The sequence below is a fragment of the Trichoderma atroviride genome, chromosome 3, assembly GCF_020647795.1.
Source record: "Trichoderma atroviride chromosome 3, complete sequence".
NCBI classification, from domain to species: domain Eukaryota; kingdom Fungi; phylum Ascomycota; class Sordariomycetes; order Hypocreales; family Hypocreaceae; genus Trichoderma; species Trichoderma atroviride.
In genome coordinates this window covers 3,553,449-3,573,308 of record NC_089402.1, presented here as the reverse complement: position 1 = coordinate 3,573,308, position 19,860 = coordinate 3,553,449, and the positions used below count along the sequence as shown (strand labels likewise).

General features: G+C 50.7%; 8 protein-coding genes across 9 annotated transcripts; 3 read left to right on the top strand and 5 right to left on the bottom strand.

The window, feature by feature from the left end:
* Window positions 1–680: 680 nt before the first annotated feature.
* Window positions 681–3,453, bottom strand: TrAtP1_006444 (uncharacterized protein). Of its 2 annotated transcripts, XM_014083040.2 has the most exons (3): window positions 2,979–3,453; window positions 2,156–2,884; window positions 681–2,083 (listed from the first exon to the last, which is right to left on the bottom strand). In XM_014083040.2, exons 1-3 carry the CDS (start codon window positions 3,046–3,048, stop codon window positions 975–977), a joined length of 1,908 nt encoding a protein of 635 aa, XP_013938515.1. In that variant the 5' UTR covers window positions 3,049–3,453; the 3' UTR covers window positions 681–974. The 2 variants fall into 2 exon arrangements, with proteins under 2 accessions (XP_013938515.1, XP_065969215.1); XM_066113129.1 differs by having other exon boundaries at window positions 2,156–3,453.
* A 686-nt stretch (window positions 3,454–4,139) lies between these two features.
* On the top strand, window positions 4,140–7,490 carry TrAtP1_006443 (uncharacterized protein; the record flags this gene model as incomplete). Its single annotated transcript, XM_066113128.1, has 4 exons — window positions 4,140–4,207; window positions 4,955–5,806; window positions 5,879–6,822; window positions 6,876–7,490. 4 exons carry the CDS (start codon window positions 4,140–4,142, stop codon window positions 7,421–7,423), a joined length of 2,412 nt encoding a protein of 803 aa, XP_065969214.1. The 3' UTR covers window positions 7,424–7,490.
* Window positions 7,491–7,819: 329 nt separating this feature from the next.
* TrAtP1_006442 (uncharacterized protein) lies at window positions 7,820–8,487 on the bottom strand. Its single transcript, XM_014083038.2, has 3 exons — window positions 8,313–8,487; window positions 8,180–8,250; window positions 7,820–8,120 (listed from the first exon to the last, which is right to left on the bottom strand). Exons 1-3 carry the CDS (start codon window positions 8,355–8,357, stop codon window positions 7,994–7,996), a joined length of 243 nt encoding a protein of 80 aa, XP_013938513.1. The 5' UTR covers window positions 8,358–8,487; the 3' UTR covers window positions 7,820–7,993.
* Window positions 8,488–9,439: 952 nt separating this feature from the next.
* On the top strand, window positions 9,440–10,667 carry TrAtP1_006441 (uncharacterized protein; the record flags this gene model as incomplete). Its single annotated transcript, XM_014083037.2, has 4 exons — window positions 9,440–9,459; window positions 9,533–9,546; window positions 9,603–9,794; window positions 9,853–10,667. 4 exons carry the CDS (start codon window positions 9,440–9,442, stop codon window positions 10,665–10,667), a joined length of 1,041 nt encoding a protein of 346 aa, XP_013938512.1.
* A 361-nt stretch (window positions 10,668–11,028) lies between these two features.
* TrAtP1_006440 (uncharacterized protein) lies at window positions 11,029–13,488 on the top strand (the record flags this gene model as incomplete). Its single annotated transcript, XM_014083036.2, has 4 exons — window positions 11,029–11,302; window positions 11,491–11,668; window positions 11,763–11,931; window positions 12,031–13,488. 4 exons carry the CDS (start codon window positions 11,029–11,031, stop codon window positions 13,486–13,488), a joined length of 2,079 nt encoding a protein of 692 aa, XP_013938511.2.
* A 2,161-nt stretch (window positions 13,489–15,649) lies between these two features.
* TrAtP1_006439 (uncharacterized protein) lies at window positions 15,650–16,471 on the bottom strand (the record flags this gene model as incomplete). The annotated part of the gene is made up of 1 exon (XM_066113127.1): window positions 15,650–16,471. The coding sequence occupies one exon, from the start codon at window positions 16,469–16,471 to the stop codon at window positions 15,650–15,652; it is 822 nt and encodes a 273-aa protein (XP_065969213.1).
* A 350-nt stretch (window positions 16,472–16,821) lies between these two features.
* Window positions 16,822–17,172, bottom strand: TrAtP1_006438 (uncharacterized protein; the record flags this gene model as incomplete). The annotated part of the gene is made up of 1 exon (XM_066113126.1): window positions 16,822–17,172. One exon carries the CDS (start codon window positions 17,170–17,172, stop codon window positions 16,822–16,824), a length of 351 nt encoding a protein of 116 aa, XP_065969212.1.
* A 1,390-nt stretch (window positions 17,173–18,562) lies between these two features.
* On the bottom strand, window positions 18,563–19,236 carry TrAtP1_006437 (uncharacterized protein). Its single transcript, XM_066113125.1, has one exon. It carries the CDS (start codon window positions 19,015–19,017, stop codon window positions 18,709–18,711), a length of 309 nt encoding a protein of 102 aa, XP_065969211.1. The 5' UTR covers window positions 19,018–19,236; the 3' UTR covers window positions 18,563–18,708.
* Between the last annotated feature and the right edge of the window lie 624 nt (window positions 19,237–19,860).

Sequence of the window (19,860 nt, the reverse complement as noted above, 5' to 3'; positions counted from 1 at the left end):
TACTTTGCTTTGATTTTTTATTTCCTTTTTTTCCACAATGGTGCCGCGTAATTATGGCCCAGCCATACAGACAGGGCCATTGCCTCTCGTGCCGTCGACTCTCTAGGCCGAGTTGTCGACGGGAGAAAAGCACGGCGCTGAACCACGTCGTCATAGGACATGATGCGGCACTCAGAATGCTATGATTGACTGCCCTGCCCACTGAACGTGTTCATACAGGGTAAACATCCAGTAATCTTGTTAATTAGTCGCATCAAACCTTGGAAAAGCAAAAAAAAAAAAAAAAAAAAAAAAAAAAAAAACTGGGCCAAGTAGTAGCAATAACAAGGTGAGGCAAGGCAGCCGAGCCATGTAGGCGGAGGCTAGCCCAATGATATTTGCGGCCAAGGCGCAGAATCTCCATCTCAGTGCCAAGGTACACGTATAGTCACCAGTCAGTTCTCTCGTCTATAGCAAAAAGGATGATGGCGTGCCTCGTCCCATTGGCTCGCATGCCTCATTAGCCAGCTTGGAGCTCGCTGCTGGTTGGTACATGTAGCGTACAGTGCATGTAGTCTGCGGCCTGCAGCCGTGCAAGGCGCGGGATAGCTGTCCTATCAGCATCATGTTATCTAATAGTAAAGCGAATCACAGGATTGATTGTAAAGCCAAGGCACATGCAGCGTCGCAGCAAGTTTATGCTCCAGAGGGGTTCGGATTTCTATTGGGTCAAGTAATATTCATCATCACTACTTGATTGCGACCACCACGGGTCATTTGATCGTCTCTGTTCGATCGTCAGGAATCGCTCTCGCTGGGCATGAGATTAATGGCATGTATGTAAACGTAGGGCTAAACAATCTATCCCTTTTTTTTTTGTTGGACGGGTATTAGCCAAGTGTCATTATGGCCCCCCCCATCTCTGTCCACCATTCGTAAACCTGGTAGGTAATCGTAATACCTAGGTGCATGTATGCTATTCAAACCTCATCTCCTCATCCGTGAGGAGGTCCGCTTCCAAACGTATTCATGTATCTAACCTCATCTGCCTGGAAATCCAAGGCCTCGCGCATCTGATCTGCATAGCGCCTTCTCTCTTCCTCCTCAGCCAAAGCGTCCGGGTCCGGCTCGTCTTCAAAGTCTTTGGAATGATAGAGTGGCCTTGGCGTGAAACTGACCAGACCCAGTCGTTCACCTGTCCAAAACAAAACGTTGTCGTCATTGGGCTGATCGGGGGCTTCTCTTGACTTGGTTGACACGATTTTGCGCGCGAGCTCGCCGGCTGCACTCATAGAGGCGAACAGCGATGGGGCATCGTCTCCTTCGCAGTGGCCAATCCTCAGCCGGCGGCACTCTGTTAGGCCGTCTCTCTCAAACCACTTGATGGAGCCAGCTCCATCTGAAAACACAATCTTGCTCCCGTGGTTGGCGACCGACAGAATGGGGGCGGAAGCAGCAGTTTGTCTATTCTTCATGCTAGAATTCTGCATCATCTCGCGACCAACGGGATCGGCAACCGCCTGGCTGAGACCGAAGATTTCAAGAGAACCCTTAGACTTATATGTTCCCCCAGCCACCAGCGTCCAGCCTTCGCTACCCTCTTTGGACTTGGCTACCTGCTCTGCGCTGAGCTCCCCATGCCGTCTGATTTCGCTATCCAAGCAAGAAAATGGATGGGGCGTTGCCGCCAAGCTGTTAACCGTAGCTCCCGAGTAAATTGAGTCCATGATGACAGGAAACTTGCGGCGATCGTAATGTAATATGTTGGAGAATCTACCAGCCACGTAGATGTCGTGTGATACTAAATCTGACGCTCCATGCAGTGGAAGATGTACAATGCTGACGGGAGTGGGTTGAGAAAGCGGCGCATAAGGGAGCAACGGCGTCGGGTCGAATATTGATTTGAATATATCGTTCTGATCCACGCGTTCTACGGCAACTTGCGCCGGCCGGGCTCTTGCCCGAGGGTCGAAAAGATGAATCCCAAGAGATGTTCCAACCGTAAGGGGAACGTCATTCTGAATCTTGGAGAGTGCGGTGATGGACCATTCAAAGGATTCGCGGCTCACGACTTCCAGGCGTTCGAGGTCGATTTCGATCAAGTCTGCAGCCAGATGTCAGTACCCGTCAATTCGATGCGCTAATCCCAGCATGGCATCTCATCTCATCTACTCACGGCTTTGTACGGCAAAATATGCACGATGCCTGTGGTTGTCTACGCTAACGCACTCTGTAACCCCTGTGTCAACTCTCTTGGAACGTCTGGTGTTCTGGCTTCCTGGCCCATCGATGAAGAGTATATCGGATTTGCTTGTTGCAAGAATCGAGCCTGGCTTGTTGCGTGTCCCCTTGACGTCCCACAAACATATCGAGCCATCGTCGAGCGGCGATACGGCCAGCATGGTGCCCAGGCCGTCGTTCCCGCCGTATGGGTAGTACAGCTCCATCCCCCGGGCCTCGATGATGGCCTCGACGCCCCGCTCACGTATTCGAGGCGTCTGCAGCCAGTTGACACAAGCAGGTCCATTCCGTTGAACATACTCGCTGTACCAGCACAGACGTTCGCCAGGGAATGATGGGTCCCAGTTGGCCATGTCTTGAATTTCTTGCCGTCGGTGGCTCCGCTGTCGCCTCTGTGCCGCTTCAGGGCTGTGTTCCTCTCCATTTGCATTCTCTTCATCGCCGGCGCCGGCGTCGCCGCTGGCTTCTGGATTTAGCTGAGCCGCTCCATCTCGAGGCTCGTCGTCGGAGTCGCTGGGAGCGATAAGTCGACGGCGGCTCGTAAGTCGTTGGTACCACGATGAATCCTCGAAGCAGCGACGCTTCCACAGCTCGTCGTCGAGGCAGAGCTTCTGCAGCTTCCGCGATACAAGCCGCAGTCGGGTGATGTGGAAAGGATCGAGATCTGATGCCAGCAAAGACAGAAACAATGAGCACTGGCTTCGTTTTCCCAATCTACGGAGACATCAAGATAGTGGAGGGGCAGGTGGAGCTCTTACAGCTAATGATCTGGAGCACGATCTCATCTGGAAGCACGTCCCAACGCGACGATCGACCGGGCAAAGCCATCGCGAATGCCTCCGAGGCCAGCCTCAATGCCGCCTGCTAATGGCAAAGAGGGAGACAGAGAGCTGGGCTGGCCGAGGCGGTCTTTTTGGCCTCGCCGATGGAGCCCGTATTGAAAAGAGCAGAGCCGACGGTTGGACTCTAAGACAGAGTCGGGCTCGAAGATCTCGAGCGTGATTTAACAGGGGCCCTGCCCGTGCGGTTGCTGCTAGTGTGTAAGAGAGTGACAAACTTCCAGTGCTCTAGTATCGCGTAAGACCAATCGCAGGGATTCGGTTCCCTTTAGTCCCATAATACCTCGGACGCCGATTTAGCAGAGTGGGCGATTGGCAGAGCCAAAGGACCCTGGCGGGCTGATTGGCGTGCGGGACGGATAAGGTAAAAAGGGCTTGAAGGCTCCATCATTTAGTGATTTAGTCCGAGGTGGTTGTCGTGCTAGTAACACCACTAGCATCAACATCATGTCCAGTAGCACAGCATCAACTACAAGTGTTGGTGGGTATACATGGCCAGCAGCTGTTCAGAGCAAGCATCAGATCATCTACGTATGCATAGTGTCCAATCATGCAGTGCCATAATGACTCAATTGTCCTTTTTGCCGTATAAACTCATGCCTGACAAACTCCTTACATGTCACATTCCGCTACCAGGTCCGTTTCCCCACAACGCAGCAGCTATGCCACACGGTATTCTCTTTGATTCTAAGAGCGTCTTTATAATAAAGCAGACATCAATATAGCCTACACAGTAGACAAGGGCAGCTAGTGTCAGCACCAACCGTTGGATCCTTGAAAAAGCTATGGGCGTCAAAAATAGCAACGAAACTACGACTGATGGGTGATAGCGGCCCATTTACTCCACACCCAAATAGCAATGATGCTATCATCTACACGAAATGATCGTTCCACTCCAGATTTTGTAATATGTATATGAATTAGATCTAGAAATTCAAAAGATGAAGATATTCACGGCTGTGTTGCCGTTGGTGCTTTCATCTCCTATTAAGAAGAAAGAATTGGAAACTCCTCAATGGCCCCAATGGTACTCTGCTGCAGTGCCAATATCCAGGTGGATCAGAAGATATCACTGCCAAGATGAAGCAAATCGCGTCGAGCGTGGAAAAATCATACAGCTGGGCGCAGAAAATCATCAAATCAGACGCGTCTGCTGCAAATAAACAAACGACTAGAAATAAACAGACCAGTTAGGGCTTTCGCCTGAATTTTGGCTGTGCCCACAATCACTCGTTCCCCTCCGCCAGCTGGCCAGCTCACAGCCGTTGCCTTTCCCCCCCCTCAAAATTATTCCTCAGGAACTCCCCCCTTCTCTTTCTCTCCACGCACCTACGAAACGAGTTTCTTTCTTTTTCCACCTCACCACCCACGCTGCTTCGCGTTGATAATTAACATCACGCAACGCGTGCACGTGTTCTTCACATTTATTCTTTTTCTTTAGGTCTGAGCTTAGACCTGAGCTCTGGAACTTCTTCATCCTATTTTCATCCTATCGTCATCATAATCATCACCAGAGCCATCACCGCATTTCAAGCAAGATTGCTGCCTTCATCAGGCATCTCACGATTCAGAGGCTATCAGATCAATTCTATCCAAGCCATCAGTATCTCCTCTGAGACTTTCATCTCGCATATTTGAAGAGTTCTCAAAAAAAAAAAAGCGAGTCATTCAACCCCAAGCCCTCTCTCTTTTTCAGGCATCAGATCGCGTCTCGCCTTTTGGCTCTCCAAAAGCTGTCATCAAGAACAAGAGTTCAGAGTATCAGTAAAAGACACTAGAGGCTTCTGAGTTATGCAATAGCCCAGCATGCCTATCAACTTCGCCGAGGTATGCTCTCTTCTTGTCAATTTGTTTCTGTTTCGCAATATTAACAGACAAAAGTCGTCTATTCCCAGATACGGATGGAGCAGACCAACTATCGTCCATATCCCTGCTAGCTACCAACAGGCCGTAGCCGAAGCTCATCCAAGCGATGACCCATTTGCTATGTCTACTATGCATGACATTCCGCTTCATGATGATTCACCCTACGATGATTTTTCCAAGCAAGATGGCAATCAGACTCCTGTTTCGGAGCAAACGGCTTCACAGCCATCCCAATCGCCATGGAGCATGGGGCGTAACCTTACTCACCCCAAACCATCTTCCCGAGTGGATCGCGATGAAGCGCGTTCTGAATGGGAGACCATCGCTGGTGATGATGAGCCTGGTTACCAATTCAACAGACGCCCAAAGCCCAGAGTCACGTTGAAGAGTCTCGGACTAGTCCCTGACACCGACGATGAAGATGACGGCGGCGACGTTAAAGGCAAAGGAACCAAGCCGCCTTTCAAGCGACCCGGCACTCCTTTTGACGCGTTTGGCTTCTCTAGCCGCTCTGGAGAGCATGAAGAATACGCTATCAGCCCAGCCTCTGTTCACCATGAGCACTCTGAATATGCCAGACAGCCCGTCTATGGAGCAGAAGTTCAGGACATGGGTCCATCTCGGTCAACAGCACGCAGAGACTATCGAGACTATCGAGTCAACTCCAAGACATCGAGCAGCGAGAGTACTGATCGTTTCAAGTATGATGGAGAAGCCTACTCCACCTTTCTGCAGCCATCCAATACACGGGAAACCAAAAACTCGACATCTCGCCCTATCGCCACGAACAAGGAAAGAGACTTGAGCATGCGAGCAAAGTTTGAGTCAAAGGAGTCTACTACGCCTAGCCAGACGGCCTTTTACAATCCGACCGCCGTTTTGTCTACCTAGAAGGTTGATGATGAGGTCCGAATTCCGGTAACTAGACGCCAAACTCAACGCCAACCTGGTAGCGAGCGCAGCACAAAGAATGCCAAGGCAGGAAATGGTGAATGTTGGCCACAACTCCGCGCTGATGCTGGCACAGATGCCGACTGGCAAACTGTTACCACTGGACCTGTTGGCAGAGCTCGAGACCAATCTGAGCTCAATCTCATCAAGGGCACAGGCAGCAGCCTCGCGGATGTCTCTGACATTATTGAAGAACATCCCTATCCCCCACCCAAGAGCTACAGAGTCCCTGGCAAGATTTCTCACCGACGTAATCGGCCTATCCATCATCCTGAAGGCTTCTATGCCGAAACTTTTGCTCAGCCTAAGCCTCGTGCTGGTAATCAGTACGAATTCCCCGCTGGTAATCAACGTCAGCAGAGAGCTGTTCGCGAACCTTTTCAGCCTCCTGTTCGTGCTGCGGCTCCCATTAGGCGCCCCTCGAACCCTTTCTTGACTCCTCCCAATTGGAAGACCTCAGCTCGTATTACGGAGTTGGAGGATGGCCCTGATAATTACCCGACTCCAAGCCCGAGCCGCATCATTCAACCTCAGGCGGACACTACTCTGGCCCTTACGCGAACCGACTCTTCCGAGACTGTTTGGCCCTGTGTCATTCGTCCTGATGAGACGGTAAATGAGTTTGACCAGGCATTTTGCGAAACTCGAATTAAGGATACGACCCTGCCTAGCGAAGATTCTACCAACGCTTTTTCTCGTTTGCCATTCGAACTGATCGATTTGAAAGAGGCAGCCAAAACTTATGGCTCTCAAAGATACCGCAACGCAGAGGAAGCCGACTCTTTTGCCCAAAGAGCCAGACTTGGACCTCTCTGGTCAGGCTACTCCAACGAGGCCGGCCCATCTTCTTCTGGCGGCTATCGCTTTGGCGGCTCCAACAACCCTCCCGTGACACGTCCCTCTAAGGCACTGTTTCGAGATCAAATAACCAACAGTCGCCCAGCTGGTAAGTTATTCACAATCCCCAGGGTGATTCTTTCGTTAATTCCAAGGCTGCAGTTGAGTTTGACTTTGCCGACAATACGCCAACCCCGTCTTCGGCTATTCTGGGCTCTTTGAGATCGAAGCTGTCTCTCCGCCCAAAGCCTAAGCCAGCTCCTCGCTTTGGACACTTTAGAGCTGCAGCCGCCTTGGGAGCCAAATGTCTCCGAATCAAAGCTCCACCGGCCAAATCTCAGAACGACAACGGTCAGGAATGGACCTTGCCCAGAACCGAGACTGCAGGTGTCTTGACTCCCTCGGAAGTTGAGCTGATCGAGTCCGCTCGCGGAGAAATCATGGAACGTCGCCGATCTCCTGAAGAAGCAGAGCACAAGCGCACCGTCTTATTCATGGGAATCATCATCTCCTCCATCGTTTTCCCCTTGATTGGGCTTCTTGCTTTGTTGGGCATTTTCGACTCGACTGTTTGCTGGTATGCTCTTGGTGAGATGAAGGGCTTTACCAAAGAGCAGCGAGGCATGCTCATACAGCAGCTTCTCGTCGAGACTTTTGTCTACACGGTCTTGACCGTATTCCTCAGCCTTCACTTTTCAGGCAAAATCTAAGTGCAATTTCAATTGATGAATCTGACATCTCTACATCTCTACATCTCCACGTCTTTACGTCTCCACGTCTTTACGTCTCCACGTCTTTACGTCTCTACGTCTCTACGTCTTTTTTTTTTCTTCTTTTCATTTCCTCGGGTCTTTTATTTTTTCTTTCTTCTCTCTATTTTTTTTTTATCTAATGGAATGGCATAATTGTTGCTTGTTTGCTCGCTTAGTCGCTCGCTTTTCTAGGCTATGAGGAATTTTTGCTTTTTGATATATAATTGCGGCATTGATGGATTTATGAGGATTTAACATACGATGCCGGCTCAGGATTCAGATGGTATTTGACGGGATGAGGTGAAATTTCTAAGGGGTGGGATGGTTCACATAGGTAGTAGTCATTGTTCGTATGTAGAGAAGAAGTCAATTGATTCATTTGCACCATGATGGTTATCTCCTGTAATCACATATGCAACCCCGCACTAGATTTAGTACTACCCGTCATTCTCTCGTCCAGACTTCCAACCACAGAGCTTCTGCTCTCAATTTCGGCTGCAAAGCAAGCTTCAACAGATCGTTGGCTCTCTATTTTTGGCTGCTGTTTCCAGACGAGGAGGTCGAGTCTCCGCTAGGAGCTGTGTAAGTGGAGTTTCCAGCACCATCATTGTAATAGGTGCTGCCGTTCGAGTTGGAATAGTAGTAAGAGCCGTCCCTGCAGCCTTTTTGTCAGTCTCCTAGCCTCAAACACATGACTCGTGTAGGTAGTATTACTGGTTGGAGTAGTGGTAAGAGTTGGAGTTGGAAGCACTGCTGCCATAATCCCGCGCGCAGTAGTGGTTACCCTATGAGGCGCGTTAGTTCGAGATCCATCTCTGATTCGGGCAGGGAGTGGGAAATGACAGACCTGGCTATTGGTGCCAGAGCTTTTGTAGGTGTAGTCTTCAGGCATGGTTACGGATGATGGCTATTGATCCTTGCAGGCAAATCTCAATGTTTCCGAAGCTTGGGTAGGGAGCCGATCTCAGAATGTGAGGGAGGGGTAGGATTCAGGAAACGCATGCAGAAGAAGGCCCCGGTCACACACGCTCAAACTCTAATCCGCGAGCTCCATTAGTGATACGACGTGTTACCTACGAACAAACGAAACTGCCCAAGTGGCTCTTGCACCGACGTCTCACCTTGCCCATTGCGAGAGCCGCTACGGAGCAGGGACATGCACAGTAGCATTTCGGCACCAATTGGCTGTTGGCTGCAACTGCGGGCAAGGAGGCGGGGCTGAAGAATGCTCACGCCGAGGGGCGTCCCGTTCGAGGCAGTAGATATTCCGAGGTAAAATCAAGTTTGGCAACAGAACTTTGCTTGGTAGCAAGCCCTGATACATACATCCACGTAGGTGTTCTTTTGGGCATAGCCGCGCTTTATCTTCAAGGTTCAATACTTCACTGATCACTGTCCATTTATGGTAATTTTACCGCGCTTCCGCGAGCTGCCAATGCAGGGGCTAACGGCGTGGGGATACTATTACCATAACGATTTAGAGATTGCTGCAACCATCAGCTGAGAAAAGTCCATGGGCGCCGTTTAAAAAGGAGGCATGTCCACTTTGCAAGAGCCTAGTGCCTATAGCCGGATGCTTCTCAATGTTCGATATCACCTGTCACATTGTGTTGGCCAAACATATATATTTACTGTACGAATCTGCACTACGGAATACCCAGATGGAATACGATGGAAGCGGCCCCAGGGCCTGGCGATGATAGGCATCACCCTGTGAGATGTCTGCGCAGTTAGCTCCTGGATGCCACCCTCCTTGTTTGAGAAAGATTACGCGCAGCTCTGTTGAACCGGAGTTGGCAGGAGTGTTGCGCGGGATGCGTGCATATATCACATGGAAACTATATAAACCCTTGCTAAGCCTTCGCTGCCTAGATTGTATAGAGTGCTGCTGTTCTCAATCTAGAATTTCTCTGGCTCTTTCGAGGTGTACGCTTTGCTATCATTGACGCATAAGAATTCAAACTCTCGCGCATCATGGCTGTCAAAGTGTTTGTGTATGATTCTCCGCCTACTTGTCACTTACTGGAGCTTGGATCAGCTAACGCAGAGACCAATTGATACCAACAGGACTGGCGTTACCGGTAATTGGGAACTGACAACCCCGGCGTTGGTGAGTTCGAGAACTAATATCAGCCAGGATACGTCGGAGGCACCGTCTTTGACTACGTCTACAACGCCCACAAAGACTACGAATACACCGTTCTCGTTCGCGACGAAGCACGTGCCCAGCTGGTAAAGGCGAAATACCCAACCGTCGAAGTTGCCTCTGGCGCTCTCGAGGATACCGATGTCATTGAGAAGGCCGCTGCGGAGGCAGATATCGTTATCCGTATGTTGCACGAGACAAACACCACGATTACGAGTTTCAGTTTTTGACACAAATCCAGACACCGCAGACTCCTCGGATCACGCCATTAGTGCTCGCGCGATTGCCAAGGGCCTGAAGGACGGCCACACAGCGGAAAAGCCTGGATACTGGTTACACCTGTCTGGCACAGCCATCCTGACCTGGTACGACCAAGTCAACAACAGGGCAGGAGAAGGCCCCCATCCCGAGTATATTTACAACGATCTCGACGGTGTCGACCGCATGTTGAGCTTTCCCGACGACGGAATCCATAGAGACGTTGATAAGATTATCCAAGGTGCTGCTTCTGATGCAGTCAAGCCCACAATCATCTGCCCGCCCCTCATCTACGGCAAGGGATCTGGTGTTGGCAACCAGACAAGCGTCCAGCTACCATATCTCATAGAGGCGGGTCTCTCCGACGGATACGTGCCCGTGGTAAAGCCTGGGAAGACCGAGTGGGACCACGTCGACGTCCACAGCCTAGCAGACTTGTATGTCAAGCTGGTCGATGCGACCCAAGACCCCTCGAAGAACAGCAACCCGGAGATCTTCGGCATCAGAGGCTTCTTCTTTGCCGCCAGTGGCACACATTCCTTTTTACAGCTTGCAGAGAAGGTTGTGTCAGAAATAAAAAAGCAAGGCTATAGCAACAAGGTGACGGTCAAGCAGTACAGTCTTGCCGAGCTGAGAGAGCTCAAGGGAGACAACCTCATAATTAGCACGTATGCGTTCAGCTCGCGGGGAGAGGCGCAGAGGGCCAAGAAGTATCTCGGCTGGGAGCCCAAGGGCATGTCTCTAGCGGAGGGTGTCACGGAGACGGTGGACATCCTGGCAAAGGCCAAGGGGCTGTAAAAGCTGCCCTCATCTGGCTGTCCTGAGGCACAAGACAGCAGTGAGAGTCTGGAAGAAGGATCTGGCGCGCATAGCTTCACCACCGCACTGTCCCTTCAATAGTCACGTAATCTAATATCAATCGGGAATGTCAACTGTTTACATCGTGCACTCCGCAGCCTCCATATATCGGACATCAACATCTCGCCCCGGCAACGCCTCGACGGCGAAAAAAAGCGCCCACGAAAAATTTCCATCTGCATCGCCACTGATTGGCCCAAAAGCTCCAGCGGCGAAAGAAAATTTTAACAAACGGCTTGTCCTAGATAGGCCTAGCGGAATGAGGGACCTATGGTAGAACTTATCGCTTGCCCCACCTTGGATGCACATTTGCTTGCCGACTACGAGGAGAAAAAAAAAAAAAAAAAAGTTCGCAGCAAACGGTAGAGCGGCAGAAATTTGTGGTGTGGGAAGTATTTCTTGCTACCAACCCCACGTTGCTCATTTTTTCTTTTCCCTTCTCTCCATACCCATCTCCTCCTTCACTCTTTTCCTTCACACAAGTTTGAAGGACCTTTTTTCTTCTTTTTTTTCTTCAAACTCATCAAAAAAAATGGCGGAAGAACAGTACGACGGTGCCATCGGCATCGATTTGGGTACGTTGCGCACAAAACTTTTTCTATCCTCGTCGAAATGCCCCTCTTTGAGCGAGCAAATAGAGAGAGAGACACACACAAAGAGACAGAAGCAAACTTTTTCCTGCTTCTCTCTGCTCTCAATTCCAATCGCCAATCATCAAACTTGGTTTTGAGCCTCAATCACTGACCTCGAATTCGCTTCACAGGTACCACCTACTCTTGCGTTGCCATCTACGAGGGTACCAATGTCGAGATCATTGCCAACGAGCAGGGTTCTTTCACCACCCCCTCCTTCGTCTCTTTCACCGACAAGGAGCGTCTCATTGGTGAGGCTGCCAAGAACAATGCTGCCATGAACCCCCGAAACACCGTCTTCGATGCCAAGTGAGTTCTATTTTCTCCGCAATCTGCCTGCATACTTTGCTGCTGCCGCTACACACAAGAAATTGGCTTAACTGACAAATTTTCTCTATTCAAGGCGTCTGATCGGTCGCCGCTTCGATGACCCCACCGTCAAGAAGGATATTGAATCATGGCCTTTCACCGTCACTGAGGGTGGAAAGGGCGAGCCCCTCGTCCAGGTTGAGTACCTTGGCGAGACCAAGACCTTCACTCCTCCCCAGATCTCCGCCATGGTCCTCGGAAAGGTATGTTTTGCTCTCTCTCCTTTTGGCACAGTGGCGTCACTTGAGGCAAAAGTAACCAAAAATTGCATAAAAAACTTTTCTAACAGAAAATCACTACAGATGAAGGACATTGCTGAGGTCAAGCTCGGCAAGAAGGTCAAGAAGGCCGTTGTCACTGTCCCTGCCTACTTCAACGACGCTCAGCGTCAGGCTACCAAGGACGCTGGTCAGATTGCTGACCTTGATGTTCTCCGTATCATCAACGAGCCTACCGCTGCCGCTATTGCCTACGGTCTGGGCTCCGGCAAGACTGAGAAGGAGCGTAACGTCCTGATCTACGATCTTGGTGGTGGTACTTTCGATGTTTCCCTGCTCAGCATCCAGGGCGGTGTCTTCACTGTCAAGGCTACCGCTGGTGACACCCACTTGGGTGGCCAGGACTTCGACACCAACCTGTTGGACCACTGCAAGAAGGAGTTCATCCGCAAGTCCAAGAAGGACCCCAGCAACGACCCCCGTGCTCTCCGAAGACTCCGTACTGCTTGCGAGCGTGCCAAGCGTACCCTCTCCAGCGGTGCCCAGGCCACCATTGAGATTGACTCTCTCTTCGAGGGTGAGGACTTCACCATGACCATCACCCGTGCTCGTTTCGAGGAGCTCAACGCCAAGGCCTTCTCCGGTACCCTCGAGCCTGTTGCTCAGGTCCTCAAGGATGCCGCTATGGAGAAGAGCGCCGTTGAGGAGATTGTCCTCGTCGGTGGTTCTACCCGTATCCCCAAGATCCAGAAGCTTCTGTCCGAGTTCTTCGATGGCAAGAAGCTCGAGAAGAGCATCAACCCCGATGAGGCCGTCGCCTACGGTGCCGCCGTCCAGGCCGGTATCCTCTCCGGAAAGGCTACTTCCGCTGAGACCGCCGACCTTCTGCTGCTCGACGTTGTCCCCCTGTCCCTCGGTGTCGCTATGGAGGGCAACATCTTCGCTCCTGTCATCAGCCGTGGCCAGACTGTCCCCACCCTGAAGAAGCGAACCTTCACCACTGTTGCCGACAACCAGCAGACCGTTCAGTTCCCCGTTTTCCAGGGTGAGCGTGTCAACTGCGAGGACAACACCTCCCTGGGTGAGTTCACCCTTGCTCCCATCCCTCCCATGAGGGCTGGTGAGGCCGTTCTCGAGGTCGTCTTCGAGGTCGACGTCAACGGTATTCTCAAGGTCACTGCCAGCGAGAAGACCTCTGGCCGCAGCGCCAACATCACCATCTCCAACTCCGTTGGCAAGCTTTCTACCACCGAGATTGAGAAGATGATCAGCGATGCTGAGGCCTTCAAGACCAACGATGAGGCTTTCAGCAAGCGATTCGAGGCCAAGCAGCAGCTTGAGTCTTACATCGGCCGTGTTGAGGAGATTGTCTCCGACCCCACCCTGTCCCTCAAGCTTAAGCGTGGCCAGAAGGACAAGATTGAGCAGACCATCAGCGAGGCTATGGCTCAGCTCGAGCTCACCGATGCCACCGCTGAGGACCTGAAGAAGCAGGAGCTCGCCCTTAAGCGCCTTGTCACCAAGGCTATGTCCTCCCGATAAATGTCCTAAAATTGGACGAGGATGAAGGGGATTTAAGAAAAGTAAAGTAGGCTGTGGCTGGATTCCGGGAGTTGGGTGTGGAAATCAAAAAAATCTGGGTGACTGGTAGCGTCAAAAAGGAAGAAACGCTGGCTAGTCCTAGGCGCTTGGGAAGAGCGCTCTCTAGGAGAGAAAATCAAACCTCCTATTTTTTTTTCCTTGTTTCATACATTTTTTTTTCATCAACCTGTGTCCATTCAATTGAGAAGATACCGAGGGCATCTGAAGAGTTTTTTTTTTTTTTGCATTTTTCACTCTCCTCGACTTTCTTGCATGGGTGCAAATAATGATATGCCAAAAAAGAAAAAATAAGCCGAGGTTTTCATGAAAAACGACGATGACAATGCTGCTGCTACTGCTGCACGGCGGGATGGAAAAACTGCATATGGAAAGGCATGAACGATAAGTGGACTAAGCATAGACTTGGTAGAATGGAAAATACGGATTGAAACCGTTTTCAAATTAATCTAATGTGCATGATGCTTTGAAAATGTGATATTATTCAGATGTAGATGCGAGTATTTTTCCAGAATCGATTGGCATCTCTTGGTGTTTAGTAAAGAAAGTCTGCGGTCAGGTTGATACTATTGTCTTATGAAAAATCCCTGAACATCCGAGGCAGAAGAAGACGGAAACATTGATTCTGAGATGACAAACAAGAGCTTTCTAAGCAACGGTAACGAGAATCCCAATGTGTATAAATTGCACATTCTCGTTTGATCCTGTTATGGAGTATGTTAGATATGCTGTATGAGCTCAGTCAACTTCTTCAGTTACGGAGTTTTCTCTTTCGTCAAATTTAAGAGCCACATGTATTTCTGCCTGCTTGTATATTTGCTCCATTTAATGTAGCATGTTTTCTCTCTCTCTCTGCATCTCACTGAACTCATCTTCACCTGGCTATTATATCCTAATGATGCTCCTTTCTCTTGTAAATGTCTTCCCGGCCATACGTTCATGCCGCGTAAATCCAGTTGCGCCCTGTATTTTCGAGCCCGAGCTTGATAACTATTTCGCTAAAAAGCCTGCACACTGAATGACAAAGTAGTTTTTTTATTTTTTATTTTTTATTTTTTCAAATTACTGTACGAGAATTGATGGCTCGGCGCTTCTACGAGGTCGTAATGACGGTAGTCTTAGCCGAAGCGGCGCTTTCATTTCGATTCATGACACCAAGAGTCGAATAATTATTTTTGCCTTCATCATGCATGTCTAATATTCGACTCTATCGAGATGCCCCGATCTTATGTTCATAGAACCTCCTCTGTTATCGTTATCCTTCCACCTGGCGAAACTCCATGGCTGAGCATTGTTCGAAAACATCTTATCCCTCGAAACGCCCGTTGATGGAAGGAAATTACAATTTGATTGGCGAAAAGACGCTATAAGAACCCACTGGATAGCCAGCCATTAACTGAAACAAAGAGGTCATTGGTTCTTTTACGTCCAGAAGAAAGCAAGACAGACAGATAGACAGACAGAAATAAAGCCAAAAATGATGGCCACTTGGGTTAAGACTTTGATTTTATTACATCTAGCAACTCCATCTTCCCCCCCTTAGTAAACCGCTCCCACTCATGTGTGTCATGGAATGCCATCCACCATAGAAGCGACATCCCAAGCAAAACAGTAAAAGACAGAAACAAAACAAAACAAAACATATAACTATGCCCAGCCCACCAGAGTCGTAGGAGTTTTATCATCCAATCATCGCGCTTGCTCCAAAAGCGCTCTTCCTTTTTTTCCCCTCCTTTGCTGCAATCGCATCTTAGTGATGCGAACAAGGAATCTTGCTAGTCTCAAGAGAGCAGCAAGTATAGCTTTCGGTATCCTCTTTCAAGTCTGAAGCCAGCCAAAATACACCATACCTCCTTTATATATTCATCGTCTTGAACCATCTCAAGAGAGAGCCTAGGCTAGTGCTGGGTTCTCTGGTGATGGGAATGACGATTCCAAGGTATTAGTTGTATATCCGCTTCCAAACATGAGTAAATCTAACATGTCTCTTATATTTTATTCCTCTTCCACGCATTAAAATACACGAAATACAAACATCAGCTTGATATCCCGGCTCAAGAGATGATTCCACCCCATCGTAAAGCTATCTGACAAGCTCTTTTCATCAGCTTGTCTCTGCCGCTTCGGTAGATGCGTCTGTATTGGTAGGTTTTGCGCTCGGCTCTTCTTGCGCAGTCATTGAGGGTTCTTCTGATTTGTTTCCTGCGTCTTGGCTTGCTCTTCTCTCAGACTCCTGAAGTTGAGTTAATGTAGGAGTGCTGATTTGGCTTCCCCCTCTCTGTCCATGGTAGTGAACTACTTGAGGAGGGGCTTGGCCGGCTTGGATACCGAGCTGTTCCGTTGGATACGGGTTGAGGTCTTTGCTCGAAGTCGAAAAAGTGGAGACAACTGGTTGGTGATATCCGTTGGTCGAAGTGCTCTGCGTGGGAGTATGGCCATAGTTGTTGTCATGCTCTGTCTGGGTTGGGGTGCCCGCATCGTTGGGAGATCCAGATGCATCGACAAGGGCTCCGGTCAGGCTGTTCATCCCTCCTTCGATATCTCGGAGTAATCGAACGTATGCTTCTGGAACCAAGCCACTCTCCTGAGTCTTTGGATCTTCTGCCACCAACCAGCCCTGTCCGTGGCGGTAAGACACCCAAATGATCTGGCCTTCCACCAATGGCAGCTCGTTCTCGTTCTCTCGTTCAAAGTCGAAGAGAGCCACGGCCTTACCATGAAACTCTTCATCGGGAGAGGTAATGGTGAACTGGTAGTCACGCGAGTAGCGGGATTGGTCCACTCCTGGGCCACCCGGCGATGATGCGCGGCTGGAATCCGAATGGTACCCATCCATGTCGTTTTCACGGCGTTGCGAGTATTGGTATGCATGACCATGATGTCCTTGATCTGGGGGGGTATGTGACAAGTTCACCGCCGGGCCCATTCGCCTCGCCTCCACGGCTCACATAGTATCGCTCGCTTCCGTCTCCGCCAACTCCCAGGTAGTAGCTCTGGCTATCGTCATAGCTCGAGCTAATCATGGCAGATTGGCCTCTGTCAGGGTCGCGACCAGTGCGCCCCCTGCCAGTATGGAGAGCTGCCGAGGTTGATTTATGCTTCCGGTGTCTTGTAGAAACCACAGGGCTCTGCAAGTCTTCATCTTCGCTATAGGGAGGGCCATCCCCAAAGTGAATTGGCGGTAAATCGTGTGCTCGGTTGAATCCATCCGGTGTCCATGACTCCCACGGCATCTTTTGGTCCCACGAGACAGACGGCTCGGAAAGCCGCCTTGTTTCACTCATTGGCGTCGTAAGCCCGGACGGCGGCCCCGAGGACTCGGGTGGCGGCCCGTAGTGCATGGGATGCATGATGGGATATGCGAAGTCGCGCACCTGCGTGTAGGCCAGACTCGAGGGGAACATGGGGAACACGTGAGATTGAGGTCGCGATCGGGGGGGGCAGCGATCCGGTGACAGAGTACTGTGACAACCTGTTCTTGGACGCATATGACAGTGGCCGGGACAGTGCACTATGGCGATTCGATGTCGAGGCGCTCAGCGGGGCCGGGTCAGAGTCGATTGAGTCTGGCATCGTCGAAGCGAGGTCCGCCGGGGACGCTGCTGCTGTGGGTGAATCCATGGACATTGTTGCGGTTGCGGTCATCCCTCCAAGGTGCTTCAGTCCGATGCCGCCAGAGAGAATCCAGCGCTGCTGCCTCTAGCACCACGCCTCGGCCCTGGGTAAACCAACTTGAGCAGCCGCCAGCAGGCAAGCAGGCCTTTATCCAGATTCTTCCAGCGCAAGTCGAAGCAGGATGGCTGTCTCTGACACAGCGTGTGTGCCGTGTCTCTGGGTTGTAGCGGAGCGAGTTTCGGTGTCGGCGAGAGCAGTACAGACAGAGATCGGCTCGGCGGAGGTGGGAGGCTCAGAAAACCCTAATCTGAGACAAGCGGTCGCTGGTGTGTCAGAGCAGGGTTGTTTGCAGAAGAGGCGTGAGGGAGGCTAGGGCGGTGATCTGGAGGGATGCTGGTTCTGATGACAGCACAAGTGCTAGGACTGTTGTTGCCGGTGGCCCCCTGCGCTGCTGCAGAGGCGCTGCGGGTGACGTTGGAGGTCCTGGCGCAGATTTCAAGATGCGAGGGACTGGACGAGTGCGGGAGATGGCGAGGCTGCCTCGCGGAGCAGAAGTTTAGCTTGGAGTCGATCGAAAGCGAGAGATCACCTGCAATGTACCGCCCAAGTACTTGCGCTGGCTGAAACGTGCTCTATTACTAGTACTCTGTTGTTAGTGGCGAACCGCTGTCAACGTCCAGTCGGGTTCGATATAGGGCTAAATCTGGTCGCCGTCCTGCTGGAGCCAGCGCGTCGCCCGCTAATTCTACTGGCCGAGCCGCAGCCAGCCCAGCGAGTCCGCCTGAAATGCAGAGGCTAATATGCCTATCGGCGTAATGTTGATGGATGGAATCGGTAGCGCCAGAATGGGCGAGCGGCAAGGCGAGCCGCTGATGGTTAATTTTGAGTTGTTTCGTTGGATTGGGTCTATGCAAGTAATCCTCGCCCGTTCCCAGATATAAGTTGATGGCTGGGTTTTTGTGAAGCGGGGTGGTGATGGCCAAGTTGAGCAGCAGCTCCAGGTCGATATCGGGACGAGTGCCAAGGAAGTGGCAGTGGCTGAGTCCCTGGCGTCGTGTGCAATGGCAATAGCGTGGGCTTCTGATTCTTTGCACTCAATGATATTTCAGTCAAATGCCACAAAGCCGCTGCCTGGGACAAGTGGTGAATGTTTTGTACACCAGCCTAGAGAGAATGGACGCTGCAGCCTATTTCATACCATGACCAACACTGGGTGTGCCGAGGACTTGGTGGAATCATTATTCCAGTTAGATTAGGCCATCAGACGAATTCCGTTAATTATTATGCAATATCAGCCACTTTGCAGTAATCCCTCATGTGAAGTTGCCAGTACGTGTATTCAACAGACGGAGTAATTGGTACGCCTCGACACTACAGGCATGTACCGCCATCTCTGGCGCGTGGCAGATCTGTCGTTACCACATCACCTGGTAATAGTACCCCGTGATACCTACTATGGCTACTATGGAGGATTACTACCTATACTAAGCCCGTGGGAACCGCAAGCCTGGGTTTTGCTGCTCTGACCCCACATAGGGGCTCTAAACCTCAAACATGGCCCGGGTTCATACGAGCAGAATTGGGATTGGTAGCAATTTCGTTTCCATCTCTGATTTCCGCGGTCAGAGCTAGCTCGGTCAGGTTCCACGGGAGCTGTAGTGGTATCATTCGTTGGCCAGGCTGGTTTTGGGTAGTATTACCTTTGATGGTTACGTTGCCATGAGGTTGCCATGAGGCTGCCATGAGGTCCCAAGGTGAGGAGGGGAGATTTGCCAGAATGGCGGGGGACTTGGGCAAAAGTAATCCCGCGTTGGGATATACTTGTATTGAGTGTGTTGAGCGAGCCAACGCAGCCATGCATGAAGTTGATATTAGTACCTACTCTACAGAGAGTGGAGGATCCGGGATACTGTCACATGTAAGCAGCAGGATGCAGACTGCGTGATCTCTTGCCCAGAGTGGACTGAAGAGTAGAATCAACGAGATGAGATGCACAACCCCAGATATTCAAGACGCAAGACACCGTACGAGTGTCTTGCAGTGCAATTTCCCAGAACCCTTCCTGACACATTCCATATGGCGGCGGCAGGCTTTTAATAACACATGAGAGGAATAGCATCCGTGCTTCTATTTTTGGACAGCGGCTGCGTGCAGGGGTTGGTCCACGCCAGACGCTGATTGGGAGAAGCCTAAGCGTCGTTCGTTTCAGGTTATGCGCGTGCCTGCAGGCCAATCATAGAGCTACAAAAGGACTGCGATGGGGGGGGGGGCAAGTTTCGAGCGAACCAGATTTCATGAGTCTGCCTCCAAGCAAGGCAGTTGGTACTGCCCAAGTACAGCCTTTGTACTGCTGGAAGCGCTCTCATGGGTACCAAGTACACATGCATTCATGTACCATATGCTTGGTCCTAGGTATATAATTCATGTCCCGTGCTCCGTGGAGATTTATGAGATACTCCTCTTCTACAGGATTTCGTCATAGAACCCAAGTCATGAAATTTCTGCTCGGTGTGAGCAATCCATGCATCAATTAGAAAAACAGAAAAGGAAAGAGTCATGGCAGTGCTCATGTCCATACCATTCAAAGCTTGGAGTTGATCGAGGGCCATATTACCTAATACAAATATCGAGCTAAGATATCAACCCGTGATTTACCCGCAGGTCGCCTATAGCTCCACCGCCAACTTTTCCTTTCACTCC